The sequence below is a fragment of the Chionomys nivalis genome, chromosome 7 (genome assembly GCF_950005125.1).
Source record: "Chionomys nivalis chromosome 7, mChiNiv1.1, whole genome shotgun sequence".
Lineage (NCBI taxonomy): Eukaryota > Metazoa > Chordata > Mammalia > Rodentia > Cricetidae > Chionomys > Chionomys nivalis.
In genome coordinates this window covers 453,622-472,930 of record NC_080092.1, presented here as the reverse complement: position 1 = coordinate 472,930, position 19,309 = coordinate 453,622, and the positions used below count along the sequence as shown (strand labels likewise).

Below are 19,309 nucleotides of genomic sequence, written 5' to 3'. Positions count from 1 at the left end.
TACAGTGATGATGGATGAGATGTGGTACAGTGATGGATGGGATGTGGTACAGTGATGATGGATGGGATGTGGCACAGTGATGGATGGGATGTGGCACAGTGATGGATGGGATGTGGTACAGTGATGAATGGGATGTGGCACAGTGATGGTGGATGGGATGTGGCACAGTGATGGATGGGATGTGGTACAGTGATGAATGGGATGTGGCACAGTGATGGTGGATGGGATGTGGCACAGTGATGGATGGGATGTGGCACAGTGATGGTGGATGGGATGTGGCACAGTGATGGATGGGATGTGGTACAGTGATGGATGGGATGTGGTACAGTGATGGATGGAATGTGGTACAGTGATGGATGGGATGTGGCACAGTGATGGAACACTTGCTTAGCATGCTCAAGGCCCTAGCTCAAATCCCAGTACCAAGATGACAGCTGGGACCAGGGAGCACAATGGCAGCAGAGACCCCGCAAGAGGGACTGAAGTGACATTTGACCTGTCCCTGCTCTGACTAGTGATTTAGAGTGATTTTTCTCAGCCTCTTTGCTATTGGCCTTGGCACTGACCGGTTCTCTGGCCCTGTACAGAGAGTTCAGTAGGGCCCACTCTATACTGGTATCCACCCTCTCCCAGGTATGACATCAAAAGGAGGTTCAGAGATTGCCAGATATCAGTCCCAGAGGAGAAACTATCCCCAGTTATAAACAAAATCTTTTTATGGAGACAAGATCTCATGTAGCCCAAGCTGGTCTCATCATTATGTAGCTGAAAATAATTTTAAAATTTTCCTGAGTACAGGCATTACAGGTGTGTGTTATCACACTCAGGTTCTGGGGTGCTGGGGAATCAAACTTGGGGGTTTGTGCATGCCAGGCAAGCACTCTACCAACTGAGCTATATTCCAGGTATTACAATTATTCCTTTTAGTTGGTGGATGCTTGAGGTGCTGGAGATCAAACTCAGAACTCGCACATGCTCAGTAAGTGCTCTACCATTGAGCTACATCCACTCTGGCCTAGGCCGGTCTTAAAGTAACAATCCTCCTGCTTCAGCCTCCCAAGTGCTGGGAGTATAGGTGTAATCACTATGCCTGCCCCGTCCCACATATTGCCTGGATTTTAAACACCACAGGCATTATTATTTCTTACGTAAGTTCTTGGAGTCTGAACAACAGCTCCAGCAAGCCAGTCAGTTCTAGTTCAAAGCCACATTTGGGGCCAGGAAATCACTCAGTGAGCAAGAGAGGGGAGAGAGTCCTCTGCACACTCATTCTTCAAGCCTGTGCTGTCCCAGGAGGCCTTTGGGGTGGCAGTCTGTTGTGATCATCATCACTTAGCCCTCTCATCCTTTTCTTGAGATAGGGTCTTATGTAGCCCAGGCTAACCTCAAACTCATGTAATCCAAGATAGCCTTCAACTCTTGATCCTCCCACTGAATGATGGGGGTCCCAGGTGTTTCCATGTCTGGTTCATGTGGTTCTGAGGATGGAATGCAGAGCTTTGGACACGCTAGGCAAGCACACTATCTACTGAATTACATCTCCCGCCCAGCAGACCAGGTGTGTTCCACATCCATCTTTTGGATATCTTATGAAGGTTCTGTGAAGTGGACATCACTTATATCCCCATTTTCCTGTTACCACAACCAAGGTCATAAAAAGTTAAAAAAAAAAAAAAAGGATTGACCCCAAATCTAGCCATCATTCTTCCTCTCTCCCTGGTCCCAGTGCCACCCAGTTCCCACCATCAGCCCCCCAGGGAAAAAGAGAATAAGAACCTGTCCTTCACAGAGGCTTGGTGACACTTCCATCTCCTGGAAATCCAAACTGCTTTTCAACCTGCTTCAGAAAGAAGCTCTTTCCAATAGCTAAGGGGAAATGAACCTATCTCTTCCTCCAGAGAGCTTAGTGACTGAGGGAAGGAAAGGGAAGAAAAGTCTGGGGAGAGAGCAAAGGGCTTGCTGTGTAGACAAGAAAACTTAGAGTTCTAGAGACCATGCTTTAAAAGAAAGAAAAAGCTATACGTGGTAGCATGTACTCATAATCTAGCCTGTGGGGTGGAGGGGAAAAACACATCCTGGGGGTTCAGGGACCCACCAGTCTAGCCTACTTGGCAAGTTCCAGGCTGTGAGGGCCTCTGTTTCCAAAGCCAGGTGGAACTGAGACAGTGGGGATGCTCTATCGGGAACTCACCAAGGCCTGCTGGCCTGGGTCTGAAAAAGCATGGGATAAAACCGAACTCGCTGAACATAGCGGACAATGAGGACTACTGAGAACTCAAGAACAATGGCAATGGGTTTTTGATCCTACTCTACGTACTGGCTTTGTGGGAGCCTAGGCACTTTGGATGCTCACCTTACTAGACCGGGATGGAGGTGGGTGGTCCTTGGACTTCCCACAGGGCAGGGAACCCTGATTGATCTTAGGGCTGACAAGGAAGGGGGACTTGATTGGGGAAGGGGGAGGGAAATGGGAGGCGGTAGTGAGGAGGAGGCAGAAATCTTTAATAAAGAAAAAAAAAAGCCAGGTGGATGGTACCTGAGGGACAACAGTCAGTCATTGTGGCTTCTACATGCACGCGCGCGCGCACACACACCCACCATGAACCTCTCTCTCTCTCTCTCTCTCTCTCTCTCTCTCTCTCTCTCTCTCTCTCTCTCTCTCTCTCTCCCTCCCTCCCTCCCTCCCTCCCTCCCTCCCTCCCTTCTTTCCTGTTTCCCCTCAACACACACACTCACAACTGAGGTTACTCCTATTCAGGGCCTTTAGGCCCGCGGAGTCCCCGCTGTGCTTTGCATCTCACAACTTAAGTAGAAAAATGCTTAAAATTCGCCACCGTGCCGCTCTCTAACGCCAGCCCAGCGCCGCCTCTCGCTTGCTGAGCTCCAGCCGAAGGAGAAGGGGGGTAAGTAAGGAGGTGCCCATACCATGGCTCGTACAAAGCAGACTGCCCGTAAATCCACCGGTGGTAAAGCACCCAGGAAACAACTGGCTACAAAAGCCGCTCGCAAGAGTGCGCCCTCTACTGGAGGGGTGAAGAAACCTCATCGTTACAGGCCTGGTACTGTGGCACTCCGTGAAATCAGACGCTATCAGAAATCCACTGAACTTCTGATCCGCAAACTCCCCTTCCAGCGTCTGGTGCGAGAAATTGCTCAGGACTTCAAAACAGATCTGCGCTTCCAGAGTGCAGCTATTGGTGCTTTGCAGGAGGCAAGTGAGGCCTATCTGGTTGGCCTTTTTGAAGATACCAACCTGTGTGCTTTCCATGCCAAACGTGTAACAATTATGCCAAAAGATATCCAGCTAGCACGCCGCATACGCGGAGAACGTGCTTAAGAGTCCACTATGAGGGGAAACATTTCATTCTCAAAAAAATTTTTTTCCTCTTCTTCCTGTTATCAGTAGTTCTGAATGTTAGATATCTTTTCCATGGGGTCAAAAGGTACCTAAGTATATGATTGCGAGTGGAAAAATAGGGGACAGAAATCAGGTATTGGCAGTTTTTCCATTTTCATTTGTGTGTGAATTTTTAATATATATGCAAGATGTAAAGCATTAATGCAAGCAAAATGTTTCAGTGAACACATTTCAACAGTTCAACTTTATAACAATTATAAATAAACCTGTTAAAATTTTCTGGACAATGCCAGCATTTGGATTTTTTTAAAATAAGTAAATTTCTTATTGACGGCAACTAAATGGTGTTTGTAGCATTTTTATCATACAGTAGATACCATCATTCACTATACTTTTCTAACTGAGTTGTCCTACATGCAAGTACATGTTTTTAATGTTGTCTGTCTTCTGTGCTGTTCCTGTAAGTTTGATATTAAAATACATTAAACTATAAAAAAAAATGCTTAAAATAGATGTTGAGACACAGGCCTAGCTGGTCCTGGCAGACATCTGCAGTCCCTTTCCAGGACCATTTAGAGACGGCTGTTGATTCCCAGTGTGCTGTCTATTCACTTCTTTGCTGCAAACTCATATGATTATCCAGAAAGAGAGTGTACAAGCCAAGAATATAACCCCAAAGATTCCAAAGCTCACAGCTTTTTTAGGGTCAATATTATATAATTGGGAAAGTTCACATGTGACTTCATTTAAAAGGCCACAATTAAAATGAATTAAAAAACACCACATACAACCTGGGCAGTTGTGGAGCGCATCTTTAATCCCAGCACTCAGAAGGCAGAGGCAGGACGATCTCTGAGTTTGAGGCCAGCCTGGTTTACAAAGAGAGTTCCAGGACAGCCAGAGCTGTTACACAGAGAAACTCTGTCTCAAAATACAAAACAAAACAAAGCAACAACAACAAAATCCCATCGCATACAATGACTGTCCAGTCATCTGCATAAAACAAAGATGAAACATCAAGATTTGTGCTCACAGCTGGATGTAGTGGCACACACCTTCAATCTCAGCATGTGGGAGGCAGAAGCAGGAGGATCGCTGCTAGTTCAAAGGCAGCCTGATCTACAGAGAGTTCTAGGAAAGTCAGGACTACATAGAGAGACCTTGTCTAAAAACAAGAACAAAAAACCCAAAACAAAAATAAAAAGATTAGTGCTCAGAGTTGGGTCTCATTTCCAGAATATCTCATTATGTATATGTAAATATCCAAAATCAAAAATAAAAATCTGGAACATTCTGGTTCTAGGCATTTCTGATAAGCAACAGCCAACCCATACATGGGTTTATACATGGTGGAATGGAGCCAGCATATTTTAGTAAGAGTATATACTTGGTAAGATGTTCATCTATATAACAGAATACTATGCAGCAGATAAAAAGCATACAATGATATAAGGATATAGAAAAGATAGTGAAGATTTGTGATAAGGTGAAAAATGTTTTGTAGAATTCCAGGATTTGAACAAAAAGGGAAATGTGACTTAGAATAATTTTAGAATGACAAGTAAGACTATTTCTTAGGGGTGCATGTAGAGATAGGCAGAATGGAGAGTGGTACAGAGGGTTATCTGGAGTCAGAGGAATGGCTAGGATGCCCGTTGGTGTCTCAGACACTTCTGAGGCTCTCTGTCATTGACTGCATGCTGCTCCGTTTCAGAACTTCTTTGGATATTACAATTCACAGACGCTGAAGTCTCTGCCATAGAAAGATGTACTGTTTGCATAGTACCTTGAGCAACCCCCCAGGTGTCTTCCAAAGAGATGAGATAGTCCTTGTGCTGCGTGACTTAGGGATAGTGACAGGAAAGAAGGCCTGTGTTTAGTACGGATGCTGTTAAAAACAAACATTCAGTTCACAGTGCCCTGGATTCATCTGTAGGGACTCATAGCACAGAGGGCAAGTTCAAATGGGTATGAGTGGAACAGGCCAGGCCCTTACCCTCTGTCAGCCATTCTGATGAAGCTGAGTCTCTGAAGCTCCAGTAAGCCACAGCAGGGTGACTCGCCCCTGCTAGAATACTGGGTGGTTTCCTCTGTGGTTTGACAGAGACAGAAATGCCTTCAAATTCTTGCTTGCTCACAGGCAGTGGTGGCACACGCCTTTAATCCCAGCACTTGGGAGGCAGAGGCAGGAGGATCTTTGTGAGTTCAAGGTCAACCTGGTCTACAGAGCGAGTTCCTAGACTGACTCCATAGCTACTGAGAAACCCTGTCTCAAAAACTAAAAACTAAAAACAAAAACAACAACAAAATTCTTGCCTAGCCAGGCGGTGGTGGCGCACGCCTTTAATCCCAGCACTCGGGAGGCAGAGGCAGGCGGATCTCTGTGAGTTTGAGGCCAGCCTGGTCTACAAGAGCTAGTTCCAGGACAGGAACCAAAAGCTACGGAGAAACCCTGTCTCGGAAAAAAAAAAAATCCAAAAAAAAATCTTGCCTGCCTTTCTATGACTCTGTGCTCCCTGGTCCTCGAGGTCTTGAGGTCAATGTGACTAAATGTCATGGTGACAGAAAGAGAATCAGGAAGCAAAGCGGCCACTGTGAGAGACAGGCAGCCTTCTCCTGGGTACGGGAATCCAAGGAGACTCTAAAGGTGAAGAGCGATCACAGATGAGCTAGTAGAAGTGGTCAGCAGTGTGCTGGTGACCGCACAGGTTCCCAGTCACTGCTCAGAGATCAACGAGGAACTGGGTTTGCAAAAGATTTACACAAAGGGAAATTATAGGTCAGTTTCTGCTGTAGGGACAGACCACACTTAGGACTTTCTGGTTTATTGATACCAGCTGTGGCACACAGAGCACACTCCGAAATATCTCCAGTCATATTGTTATAAATGACCAGCTGCTTAAATTTGCAAGAGTCAGCCTTGAGTTAAACCCTTCAAATGAAGCATCTATCAATGCTCCCAAAAGGGTAACCCTTAGGGTCTGGAGTCACAAGAATCTTGGTTTGTAGGCTCCCATCTTTTATAGATAGAGCAAGATTTTCAAAGCCCACATTTATAGAATGAAATGAAGACTATTAGTATTTGTTCCAACGGCTACTGTGAAGACTCAAATTTGTTTTTTTTTTTTTTCTTTCTCTTTTGTTGCAACCCTGGAGACTGAACCAGGTCCTCGTGTATGCTAGCAAAGTGATCTTCTACTTCTGTGAGGACCAGGCAAGTGCTACAAAGGGTTAACACACTGTAACACACTGGCTATTTTTACCAGTCCCACTTTGCAGATGGGAAAACAATCAGGAAGACCATGAGCAACAAAATTTTTTTTTTAGATAAGATCTCCGGGTAACCCAGGCTGTGTAGGTGAGGATGACCTTGAACTTCTGATCCTCCTGACTTACCTCCCAGATGCTGGGATCACAATTATGCACCATTTAGGCTGGATCTTATTCTTTTCTCCTTTTTCTGAGACAGTGTTTCCCAGTGTAGTCCAGGATGGCCTGAACTTCCTATGTAGCCCAGGCTAGCCTCAAACTCTCTTTAATTCTCTTGCCTCAGCCTCCCAAGTGCTAGTATTGGAGACATGAGCCACCATACCGAGCACAATAATGTACCTTCTGACTTTGATTATTTGACATGGGACATAGTTTTCTAAAAGTATAATCTATATCTTGTTTCAAAATTACTTTGTGATTCATTAAGTTTCTGCTTAGATGCATGGAAGAAAGGAGATAATTTCCACCAGAAAATTAAACTTCCACATAAGAAGGGATAGGGAAAAAAACCCTCAGTGCCTTCCAAGTGTCCCCTATTCCCTGCAGGGGAAAGGCAGAGAAGTCCCCAGAGCCCAAGTTAGCCAGGCTGCAATGCAAGGCTGAGCGACGGCCAGGGGGGCTGGCGATGGCCTCATGGAAAACACTACCATACATGGGCATGTCTGCTTCCAGCCCAGCCTCCACAGAAAAGCAATGATAAATCCATAGTGACTACCTTGTACGGAAAAGCGGCTCTATTTCAGATATGATAATAAAATCCATGATGTTTATGAAGCAAACCCACAGGTTTCTCCAGGGTGGCTCAGCACAGGCATATGTTCTGGGATCTTGGAATGGAAGCACCCCCAGCCTTAGGGACTCCCACCACAACCTTATCCCACTCGGGAGCAGTCTTTAAATTTGTAAAACGTCATTTTAAGTCTTCTTCGAAGAGTCCTAAGTGTTTCTTTTGCTTAAAGTAATGGATCCACCAGAAACATGAAATCAACAAATTTTTGTTTCAGTAAAGAGAAAAGATGCCAGGGTCAAGGTATGAACTTGGCATCAGACAAACTAGGAAATGGGCTCACAAGTACTGACTGGTTGTGTGACCCTGAGGAAATTATTTAACCTCACGGAGTTTCAGCTGTGTTATATACTAAACAGGCTCACAGTGTCTTTGTGATGAGGTGCATGTAATGATTAAAAGAACTCAATTCCATTTAAATACTGTTAAAAGTACCTGACTTGTAAGTGTGCCATCAGCAATAGCATAGAACGGAAAGTGTTCCCTGCCACCTGCACGGACTTTCAGACCTGCATGGTCAAGCTCTTTTTCTTTAAGCCAAGTCGAAAATAGCATCTTGAAGTAAACAAGAACCTTCACCAAAGGAAGCAAAGCGAGTCAGAGGCAGACCGGCCGTTCACTAAACACAGCCCAACTTCCCTTCTTTCCCAACAAGCACAGCGGCAACTCTCAGTTCTTAGTGGCAGAACCAAAGCAGCCTAGCGCTGGCTTTCTAACCCTTCTCTTGTTATCTGACAGGCATAGCTTTGAAGGGTGCTTTCCGCACATGGCAAGACCCTCCAATTCTGAACCTGAACAGCTGAAATTTCTCCTGCAAGTTCCTCCGCCTTCCCATTGAGAAGCCCCAAACCCCAGTGCCAGCTCACTTGGCGCACCTGTGGGTGGCAGCTGTGAATGGAGCCTCAGCATGCACCTGGGCATCTGGGGCCCTAACATCAACCTGGAAGAACTCCTTTATTAATTCTCAGGGTCTAGGGTCTGGGTTCTGGAAGGGATCAGAGCTGAAAGAAATGAACCTTAACTTACAACAAGCTGCCTTGTCTAGCCACGGACTACCATCAGCCACCCACCTAAGTGGATGGAAAACACTTTGCATACAGCCTGTGCCCAAAACTCTCACCAATATTTCTGGGTTACTTTGTACAATGGTCAGCGGGTTATCCATCTCATGACCTTCTTAGTCAAAATAACCTGGGGGTCTGCTTCCTGGTTTGAACCCAGGAACCACAGAGCTCTATCACCACTGGTGCTAAAGGAGGCTATTTTATTTTTTAGACTCTAGCATACCTGGAATTGGGCCTAGCCACCAGACCTTTAATTGGTACCCCCACTTGCCCATGTGGTACCGCTCATCAGCAGCCTTAGGGATGCTGGTTTCCGAGAGAAATCATGGAAGGTCTAGGATGACCCAGTGCCTTGTTTCTTCCCACTTCCCATTCCCACTCCCAGGATGTTCTAGAGGCCACTCAAGACCACCACCCAGACTTGCCCCCATGGGACCAGTTCTACTTACAGATCTGTTACTGGGGGCTACCGGTAGGACAGGATGGAGAGCTCGGATCTGGCGCTGGTCCCAGGCTGGGGCGGTCCAAATCTCCCTGTGTGCCTCTGACGCCTGGCTTTATAGAGCCGGCTCTCCCCGAGGGTGAAAAGGGGAGGCGGCCGCCGGGAGGGGTGGGAGAGTCCTAGAGTCCTCTGCCCTTCGCGGCGCCCCCTGCAGGTGAGGAACAGAGCCGCCGGGAACCACCTGGCAGGGGTGCAGCGGCGCTGCCAGCGCACTGGCCTGCAGCCTCAACCCAGGCTCCCAGCAGTCACCCAGATCCTGGGTCCCTAGAAAAAAGGGATCGGGTACGCAGCGTCTGTAGGGAAATTTGAGAATTTCTCCACTAGGTCCATTCCAGCTGTACTTTAACCTTTTCCTGATCATACTGGGAACCTGACACTTCCCTCTCTCCCTCATCCCCACTTCTTTCACCCGCCACTGGGCCGGCAGGGAAAGGGGACTTTTTGAACTCCTCGAAGTGCAAGGCACACCCTCTTGTGACTGCTAGGAATGTGTGGAAAGGGGAAACTTTTGCTTTTCATAACTTGTTCTCTGCAACTCCATTCACGCTATAACCAAAATTAAATATAACCCCGGGGTGCTTGGAACCGACAACGCCCTACTGTCCGCAGCCGAAAAGTGGGGTGCTGCTGGGGAAGGGTGAATAATGGCATTTAGAAGAGTTGTGTTATGCTCCTAAGAGAATGTGGGGGACTTTCTGGATCCTGTAAGTTCCCAGCTGTCCCCCCTTCACCAAGGGGTCTTTCCACTCAGAGGTCACAATCTTTCTCCCTTGGTCCTGTGTGGATCTAGGCCCCTGTCTCTTTTATCTGACCAGTTTTTCTTCTGTCTCTTGTATGCCCCTAAACTATCTCTCTCTCTCTCTCTCTCTCTCTCTCTCTCTCTCTCTCTCTCTCTCTCTCTCTCTCTCTCTCTCTCTCTCTCTCTCTCCTCTCTCTCCTCTCTCTCCTCTCTCCTGCCACATGCACACACACTCAGGCCATAAAAGGAAGTCGAGGCAGGACTGGCCCCACTCCAAACTGGGGACGCCTAGCTCCCTGCGTGCGGACCCTCTAGGTCCCAGGCTAGTCCTCCCTCCGGGGCCGGGCTGGGCGGACAACCCAAAAAGGGAAGGCGCGATTCTCGCGGAGGAATTCCCAGCGCGGCATACCAGCGGGGCTCTGGCTCCCCCTGACTAAATATGGTCCAGTGAAGATGCCTGCTGAGTCCGCGGGGCGCTGGGGAACCCCAGTTCTCAGACAATGAGCTTCAGGCCCGCGTGCAGTCGGTGCTTCGAACTGGAGGATGACCCTTGCCAAGCCTACTCCAGTCCCTCGGTGCTCAGTGGCCCCATTTTGCAGGCCAAAAGACTGAGTCCCCTGAGGGTCCACAGCACGCTCAGGACCTTTTAATATCAATGTCTACTCTGGGGAACAATCAGGGAACTGGCCACAAGGCCAAGAGAGGCCTCTGGGCAGCGTTGTTTTCATGGACGTCTGCTGAGCCTCCTAATAGCAGCAGGACCAAGGGCAAGTAACTGAACCTTCTCTGTCTCAGGGTCCCTGTCTGTAAAAAAGGGAGAATGCCAGTTCCTTCCTATTTTTCATAAGCAGTCCTTGAAACAGTGTGAAATTAACACACTGCAACTTTGTGGGCCTAGGAAGCCCAGCAAAGTAGCAGGGAGCTGGCTGTGGGATACAGAAGGCCAGGCAGCCTCCCATTGGCTTTGCACAGTGATCTGTGTCTCAGTCCCTCTAGACCCCTTCTGCATACCTTCAACACCAGTCCATCTGCTTCTCGTCCTTGAAAACATCTGGATCCTGGTCTTCCCCATCCCCACCGCTATCCCCCTGCCCTGTAGGGCTACATAGAACAGAGCCAAGAACAGCTGCTTGGCTGGCCCTCTGTGGAGGTGGGGGAGGAGCCCTCGGGATGATGGACGAGGCTGCTTCCCCAAAGCTCTTTACAGCTGCTGTAAAAGGAATGGAAACGGTCCCTGCGCTGAGCTCAGGAGGAATGGAAGGGAAAGCCCGGGGCCCACCTGCACCTACCCACTCTGGAACCAGTCCAGAGCTGGCTGTTCTGCAGCAGACCCCAACAGTCACTTCCAAGGGGCACAGCTGATTTTTAAAGGACTGTGCCAATTTTGAAATGAAAATTATTTCATTATTAAGGAGAGACTGGGCCAATAAAATGGCTGTATGGGTAAAGTATTTGCTGCCTAAGCCTGACCACTTGAGTTCCACCCTTAGGACCTGCATGGTGGGAGGAGAGAACCAACTGACTGGGACACAATATTCTGACTTTCATGTGTAACACTGGCACAACTCCACCCCTGATAAGTTAGTACATGTAATAAAAAGGGTTTTAAAACTGCACACTGTGTTGTGTATGTGGTATGTGTGCACAATTCAATCACAGATGTCAGTTCTCAGGAGCCATCCGCCACAGGGTCTATGTAGATCTGGTTGATCTGGCAGCAAACTCACAGAAATCAGCCTGCCTTCCAAGTGCTGGGGTTCAGCGTGTGCACCACCACCTCTGACATTGTTTTTGCTGTTATTTTTACTGTGTTTTTGAGATAGGCTTGGCTGCTCAGCTGTAGCTTGCTGTGACAGGCACTCAGGGCACCCTTGTCTCTTTCCATCAGTGCTAGAGATGGAATTCAGGCCCTCATTCTTGTCTCACCACCTCTGCCAAAGGAAATGGAAATTTCACTGTCTTCTTCACACATAGTGACCAGAATGATGGCATGAAGTAGGCTCCCCAGGATCTGCTGCTGAGGATATAGGTTTGAGAAAGGCAAGTCATCTGGCCAATGTAGCAAGGTTAATGGAAGAGCTGAGATTCACATCTGGGCTGGCTGAGTCCATTCATAGCAAGAAGTGGTGGTGGCGGTGCCTGTCTGTGTAAACACATGTTCTTGTGTGTGGAGGCTGAAAGTCAACATTGGGTGTTCTCACCAGTCACATCTTCATTTTAGCTTTTGAGCTGGCGTCCCTCATTGAGCCTGGAGTGTGTTGATTCTGCTACACTGCTAGGCCAGAGAGCCAGCAAGCCCACGGATTCCCCTTTCTCTGCCTCCCAAGTGCTGGGATTAAAGGTGTGCACTGCCATATTCAGCTTTTTATACGGGTGCTGGAGATCAGGTCTTCATGCTTGAGTGGCAAGTACTTTATTGACTGAGCCATCTCCCCAGCTCCATTTATGTCTTTCCCGCAGGGGTGGAGTTTAAATCCCAAGTCTTGCCCACACTAGGCAAGTACTCTGCCACTGAGGCCCAGAAGCCTGATCTCAGCTCTGCTAAGTACTAACCAAGAACCTCTGGGGTGACCCACGTCCTTACATTCCATTGCTTCAGGAAAGGCAAACACCAAGCTCTCTCCTTCTCTATCCTGCTGGGTTGTTAACGACAGTGCTGGCCTTGTATAAACCATCCATGCCCTCCTGGCAGGCTTGAGCAGTACCCAGGGACAATATGTTCATTTAACAGTCACTCAATAAATATCTGTCCACTGTGAGAAGTTCAGATATCTGAAGTTTTTGGAAGGACCCTGTTCTAGGAGTAACTGTAGAGGCTTATGTTTTGTTTCTTGTGGTTGAAAAGGTCACTTATTTTAAGAAGAGGAGAAAAGTCACTTTACAAAATGCTCCTTTGACTGGGTGATATCAAATAAATTGTAAGTTTCTCTGTGAAGGGCAGTTTAATGGGAGTTTCCATAAACTCACAAGACAAGATGACAGAGGAGAAGTTTCTCTTTGGAGTCGTTTTTTATAGACAGGGTCTTACTGTGTAGCTAGCCCTGGCTGGTTTGGAACTCACTATGTAGGCCATCCTGGCCTCAAACTCATACAGATCCACCTGCCTCTGCCTCATGAGTGTTGGGATTGGTTTTAAATAGCTACTGGCTTCTAAAAGCCTCTGGCTTTAGGAATTATATGCAAGCGTGGCTGACTCCTGTATGTGCTTCAAGACTTAATTATTTAAAAGTACAGCAGCAGGGCTGAGGATATGGCTCACTGCACAAGTATGAGGACCAGAGTCTGAGTCCTCAGCATTCACGTAAAAAGGCTGGGCACGGCCACACATACCCATAACATCTGTGTTGTGGGAGATGGAGACAGGAGACTCACTGGGACTTGCTGGCTACCAGCCTAGCTCCAGCAAGTTCACTGCGAGCCTATCTCAAGGGAATAAAGCAGTGACAGGACACCTGATATCTCCTCTGGCCTCAAATGCACAAGTGAACAGGCATGCATGCACACGTGTGCACACAGACAGGCACACAGAAATAGATCAGTGTGACGTAAGATGTGCCTCCTCATGAAGAACCATCTTTACTCACAAGCACAGAACAGTGGGAACTGTCACATGCACAAGTACTGGTCCTTGAGATGACCCACTGAGTCTCCAGACACAAGACTGCACCCCCTGTGCCGCTCCCTCTTACTCACGTCCTGTAACTATAGATGTCTCTATTGGGAATTCATAATTCTCAGTAGTTTTAGTATTTTTATAAAACTAATCTGTACGGTGATTTGAATAAGAATGCCCCCACAGGCTTGGTTCCCAGATGGTAGAACTAGGAAGCTTTAGGAGCTGTGGCCTTGTTGGAGGACGTGTGTTACCGGGGTAGGCTTTGAGGTTTCTGCAGCTCAGGCCATTTCCAATCAGTACTCTTTGTCTCATGCTTGTGATTTCAGTTACTGCTCCAGAACCACGCCTGCCTGCATGGTACCATGCTCCCCAACATGACAGTTATGGATTCTAGCTAGCCCTCTATAACTGTAAGGGCCCAATAAGTTCTTTATTATGTTATGTTAGTAATATCTTAGTAATGATATTTTGTCACAGCAATAAAAAAGTAACTAAGACACTCACCAGCAAATTCTTCTTGGGAATTTACCCAAAGGAGACGAACTTACCTCCACACAGTCCTTCCTACACATGGCATTTCCAGGGCATTTTGTTATTGTGCTTTTGAGACAGGGTCTCACCAAGTAGCCCACACCTTTAAAACTGATCGTGTGTCAGGTTCAGCAGCTTTATTAACTGCGAGTACCAGGAAGCCAGGCCACTTTCTAATAGGTAGACAAGTAACTAAAAGAGGCGGGATTCTGCATTATAAAGAGCTAACAAGACAGAAAGATGTGGGAGAAACTTCACGGCACACTGCCAATCCTACAAGGTGCAAATGACTCAAGCCATGTGGTGCCCAGGGAAAAGGATGGGGCAGGTGTCGGGCACAGCAGCTGCTCTCCTGTACTGCTATGGCAAACTCGCATCACCATGCTTTGTTGGGTGCCAGAGCAGGCTCTTCCTCTCTAACAATTGCAGCTCCAATACACACTCAGACAGTGGGGGTTTCATTTCATTTAGCCAGGCACTTAAAAGCTGTACATAACAAAACATTTTTTTTTTTTTTTTTTTTTTGAGACAAGGTTTCACTACTAGCCCTGACTGGCTTAGAAGTTGCTACGCAGAGCAGGCTGGGCTCAAACTTAGGTATCTGCCTGTCTCTAACCTCCAGAGTACTAGGACAGAAGTATATGCCACCACACTCAGAATCTCACTTTTTGATACAGGGTCCCTCATTGAACCCAGAGCTCACCTAATTGGCCAATGAGGCTCATGTTTGTCTCCACCTCTACATCTTTGTGATAGCAGGAACCTGCAGCTGTGTCCAGTTCTTTATGTAGATGCTGGGTATCTGGGAACCTGAATTCCGGGTCTTCATGCTTGCATAGGAAGCACTTTCCCAGACTGAGCCATCTCCAGGAAGTTTGGTTTCACTTTATTCGAAGCATTTCATGCACAGGATGATTGCTACAAACATCAAATGCCAAGTGTCTGGGAAGCAGTCTTCCAGATGCCTTTAAAGGCACATTCTCAACTGTCAGAACTCCAGACACTTGGCTTTTTCCTAAAGGAACTATCGAGTTTACATAATCAGCCAGACATGCAAGTCATATACAAACGTGTTCTTGCACATAATTATAAAGCTATCTGTTTACTCTACACAAACATACATGCGAGGCTTAAATTTACAATCTTCAGAAGCCAGCCCCGGACTTGATAGGTACTTTTGTTCACCCAAATTTTGGATAACCAAGTCTCCTATAGCCATCTGGTTCTGTTACCATCCAATTTTTGTGTGAATTCAAATTTTCCCATAAACCTCTCTTGTATTTCTAGAAGGTAACTTCTCCCAACACCAAGTGAGGTGTCCCTACTGTTTCTAAGGGCAGCCTGATGGGTCTTCTGGGCTTGTGATTTATTCTGCTTTTCCTTTCTTGGGAGTTTTAAATGTCCCAGCTTAGCAAGGCACTCTGGAAGGCAGAGGCACATCCAAAAGTTCTAGGCAAGCCTGGTCTACATGGTGACACCTTGTCTTGAAATGTTCCAGCCTACAAAATATATTAAAAAGCCACAGAAGTAATCAACTGATAGTGTTCATAAATCCCACGTGAAGAGACGGCAACAGTAGATTGTCTTCAATTCTTTGTTTGTTGCTTCTTGCTGTTTGTTTGCTTTAGAGACCTTTAGTTTATTTTCAATTATATGCATGTATGGGTATGAGTCTGTGAGTGCAGGTGCTCAGAGAGCTCAGAGGAGGGCATCAGATCCTCTAAAGGATCAAAAACTGCTAAGCACTTAGCCATCTTTCTAGCCCCTTGATTCTCTTTTGGACACAGGGTCTGGCTACACAGCCAGGGGCTGGCCTAGAATTACCAATCTTCCTGCGTGGGCCACCAAGTACTTGGCTGGATTACAGGTGTTGAGCAGAGGCTGCTTGTCTGTAGTAGGAGGCTGCTTGTTTGTTCCCAGCTGCCCATACCACAAAATAATCACTCAGAAACTATATTACTTAAACCACTGCTTGGCCAATCACTTAAGCATATTGCTAGCTAGCTCTTAAAGCTTTAGTTAACCCACTTCTATCATATTTTACTATGAGGTTCATGGCCTACTGGCAAGGTTCCAGTTGTCAGTTCACGTCTTTTCCCTTCTGGTGGCTCCATGGTGTCTCTCTGACTCTGCCTTCTTTCTCCCAGCATTCAGTTTAGTTTTCCCCGCCTACCTCTATTTTGCCCTGCCAGGCCCAAGACAGATTAACCAATGGTAGTCAAAGCATAGAGAGGGGAATCCCACATCATACAGGTATACCTCACCATGACCTGGCTCTTCCTTAGCTTTTAAGAACCTGGTCAGGTGGTGGTGGCGGCGCACGCCTTTACTCCCAGCACTTGGGAGGTAAGTGGATCTCTGTGAGTTCGAGGCCAGCCTGGTCTATAAGAGGTAGTTCTAGGACAGGTTCCAAAGCTACAGAAACCCTGATTTGGGGGGGAAATATATATATATATATATATATATATATATATATATGGCTTAGTGGTTAAGAGCACTGGCTACTCTTCCAGAGGTCCTGAGTTCAATTCCCAGCAACCAGATGGTGGTTCACAACTATCTATAGTGAAATCTGATGCCCTCTTCTGGCATAAAGTCGATAGAGCACTCATATACATAAAAAAGGAAATACAAAATCTTTATTTGGATAATTAAAAAACAAAAATGGTAATACATTTTAAATATATATGGAAAGAAAAATATTAAAAATCGACAGTTTTCCTTTTTTTTCAAACATATCAGGTCCTCCAGGCTGTGACACTGACCCCCATAGTGGCATACCAAGTGCACACATGCGCCAGTCCTGCCTTTAGTCCCCAGCTGCCCAGTGAGCCAGCTCCAGTTACCCTTGTTTCAGGGTCCCTCTGGATGACAAGATGGTGACATGAAGCCTCTACAGAGCTAAGCTGACTCTCACTAAGCAGTCACTGAGATTAAAACATTGCCTTGGCATAGACCGGTTAGAATAAAACATAGGAATGCATGTGACAATTCTGTTTATCTTCCATTTTGATAATTTTACATCAATATCCAAAATTATAAACACCAACATTTTCCCTTAGTCTGGCCCTACATAACTGCAATTCCTGAGGCAGTACAGCATTCATAGCTGACACCTCTGAATATTAACCAAGTCCTCTGGGAGCATTCACACACAGAACATAATGAAATTCATAACTATAGTCAGTGCAGATTTAGAAGCGGAAATGAGGGTGTGTGCAGCTTCAGGCATTGGTGGCCTAAATGAGCTTGCAGTGCTTCTAGCTGAGGAAGATGCACTCTGAACACAGGTTGTGATCAACACCTGGAGTCCAGAGACCTGCACCTGCTCCCATGTGGAAAGCACAGCCCACACTTTCTGAGAGCAAAGATAACAAAGACTGCTAAGAGGAGAAACCGTGTGTATACGAACAGGAAAAACAGCTATCCAGAGGTCAGAGTGACGACACTTGAAGACCAGATCCAAAGAGGGAAAACAATTCTAAAACACAAAACAAAAACTGCTGATAAAGAAAATGCAGAGGGCCGGGCGGTGGTGGAGCACGCCTTTAATCCCAGCACTCGGGAGGCAGAGGCAGGCGGATCTCTGTGAGTTCGAGACCAGCCTGGTCTACAGAGCTAGTTCCAGGACAGGCTCCAAAACCACAGAGAAACCCTGTCTCGAAAAACCAAAAAAAAAAAAAAAAAAAAAAAAAAAAAAAAAAAAAATGCAGAGGAGCCTGGTGTTCTGACACAGGGTTTACTCCTAGCACATGGGAGGCAGGAGCAGGAGGATCTCTGTGAGTCTGAGGCCAGTCTACAAAGTGGGTTCCAGGACAGCCAGAGCCAACAGAGACATCCTATCCAAAGAAAGAGAGAGAGACAGAGATAGCCAAAGACAGAGAGAGAAGAAAATACTGAGGGATTGGAAAGAAAGCTCAGGATTGGTTGCTGCTCACAATTACCTGTGCCTCAAGCTCCAGGGGGACCCAGCACCCCTGCACCTACACACATGCATACACATGCCTACCTACATACATGAACACCTATACACACACATGTGCACACACATGCATACACATGCCTACCTACATACATGAACACCTATACACACACACACGTGTACACACATGCACACCTAAAAAGTATTTTTAAAAGAAATATCAAAAATCCTTGTCAGATGATGGTGGTGCATGCCTTTGGTCTCCACACTCAGAAGGCAGAGGTAGGCAGGCAGATCTCTGTGAGTTCGAGGTCATCCTGGTCTACAAGAGCTCCAAAGGACAGGCTCCAAAGCTACAGAGAAACCCTGCCTCAAAAAACCTAAAAAAAAAAAAAAAATCCTATAAAGAGCAAAAATAACACAACCCGTATTTCTGTAAAATCTTCTAATAAATTAACCAATTTAGAAATAACTTTGAGGATGACATACTGCACTCCCTACCAATTAAATATGATTTCAAAAGTCAGATACAATGTTTAATCTCTCCCCCGAGAGTAACAGAGACAAGTGACCGCAGGAAGACCAAGAAGCCCATGCAGCTTTGGTCACAGCTACATTGTTGGGTCTAAGATTAATTCATTCAGAAACTCTCTGTAAGACAGAGAAGAACTCTACAATAAATAAAGTTCTACTATCTCCAAAGCTGCAAAGCCTTGGTCTGTATAAACAGCAGAAGGGTTACAGACTCAGCTATGACCTTGACTACAACAATCACCATAGTAACATGCACATACCCAGAAATAAGGCCTCCACAGAACCCCTGGCAGTTCTACCAGCCTGATTAGTAAGGGCTGCCCCAAGAACTGTAAGAACCCGGTCTGACCTGCTAACAAAAGCTACAGTTGCCAAAACACTTGTTAAATGTTCTGTCTTGCCCATACTGAATTGACCACAAATCCTATTGAAAACATTCTCTAAATCTCTAAGAAGGCTGTGCTTGCAAGACTCAGTCTATGGAAGAAATGGTACACACAAGCACATATTCTAACAGTGAAGTGTTAAGGAAGAGTTAATTTTGGGGCTGGAGAGATGGCTCAGAGGTTAAGAAAACTGGATGCTCTTGCAGAGGACTTGGGTTCAGTTCCCAGTACCACATGTTGGCTTACAACTTCCTGTTATTACAGTTCCAGGGGATATGACACCCTCTTCTGGCCTCTGAGGGCACTGTATGCACACGGTACACAGATATACAAGTAGGAAAAACCCCTTTACATAAAAATAAAACCTTAAAAAGAGAAAAACAGTGAATTTGTGAGAAATACTGGAGGTGATTCATGCAACCAAGGAAAATCTCCAAGTTACCACTGAAATAATTATCTTCTTGGAAAACCAAAACTGCAGAACAGGCACCATAGAAATGGCATTTCAAGGCTGTAAAATTGACAAAGACAACAAAACAGAAGACCCAGCCATTGTAAGCCTTGATTCAGCCAATTCAACAGAATATGGACATAACACAC

General features: G+C 46.3%; 2 protein-coding genes across 5 annotated transcripts in view; one reads left to right on the top strand and one right to left on the bottom strand.

The window, feature by feature from the left end:
• The window catches only part of Myh11 (myosin heavy chain 11), a 92,712-nt gene extending 83,677 nt beyond the window's left edge, over window positions 1-9,035 (bottom strand). For all 4 annotated transcript variants that reach the window (XM_057773731.1, XM_057773732.1, XM_057773733.1 and 1 more), the window contains exon 1: window positions 8,929-9,035. The gene's annotated coding sequence lies outside the window, so the exon portion shown is untranslated. The remainder of the gene's footprint in view (window positions 1-8,928) is intronic.
• LOC130876932 (histone H3.3A-like) lies at window positions 2,885-3,821 on the top strand. Its single transcript, XM_057773735.1, has one exon. It carries the CDS (start codon window positions 2,927-2,929, stop codon window positions 3,335-3,337), a length of 411 nt encoding a protein of 136 aa, XP_057629718.1. The 5' UTR covers window positions 2,885-2,926; the 3' UTR covers window positions 3,338-3,821.
• Window positions 9,036-19,309: the final 10,274 nt, after the last annotated feature.

Excerpts from the sequence above, each read along its gene's own strand:
- LOC130876932 (XM_057773735.1), top strand. The coding sequence starts at position 2,927 with ATGGCTCGTACAAAGCAGACTGCCCGTAAATCCACCGGTGGTAAAGCA.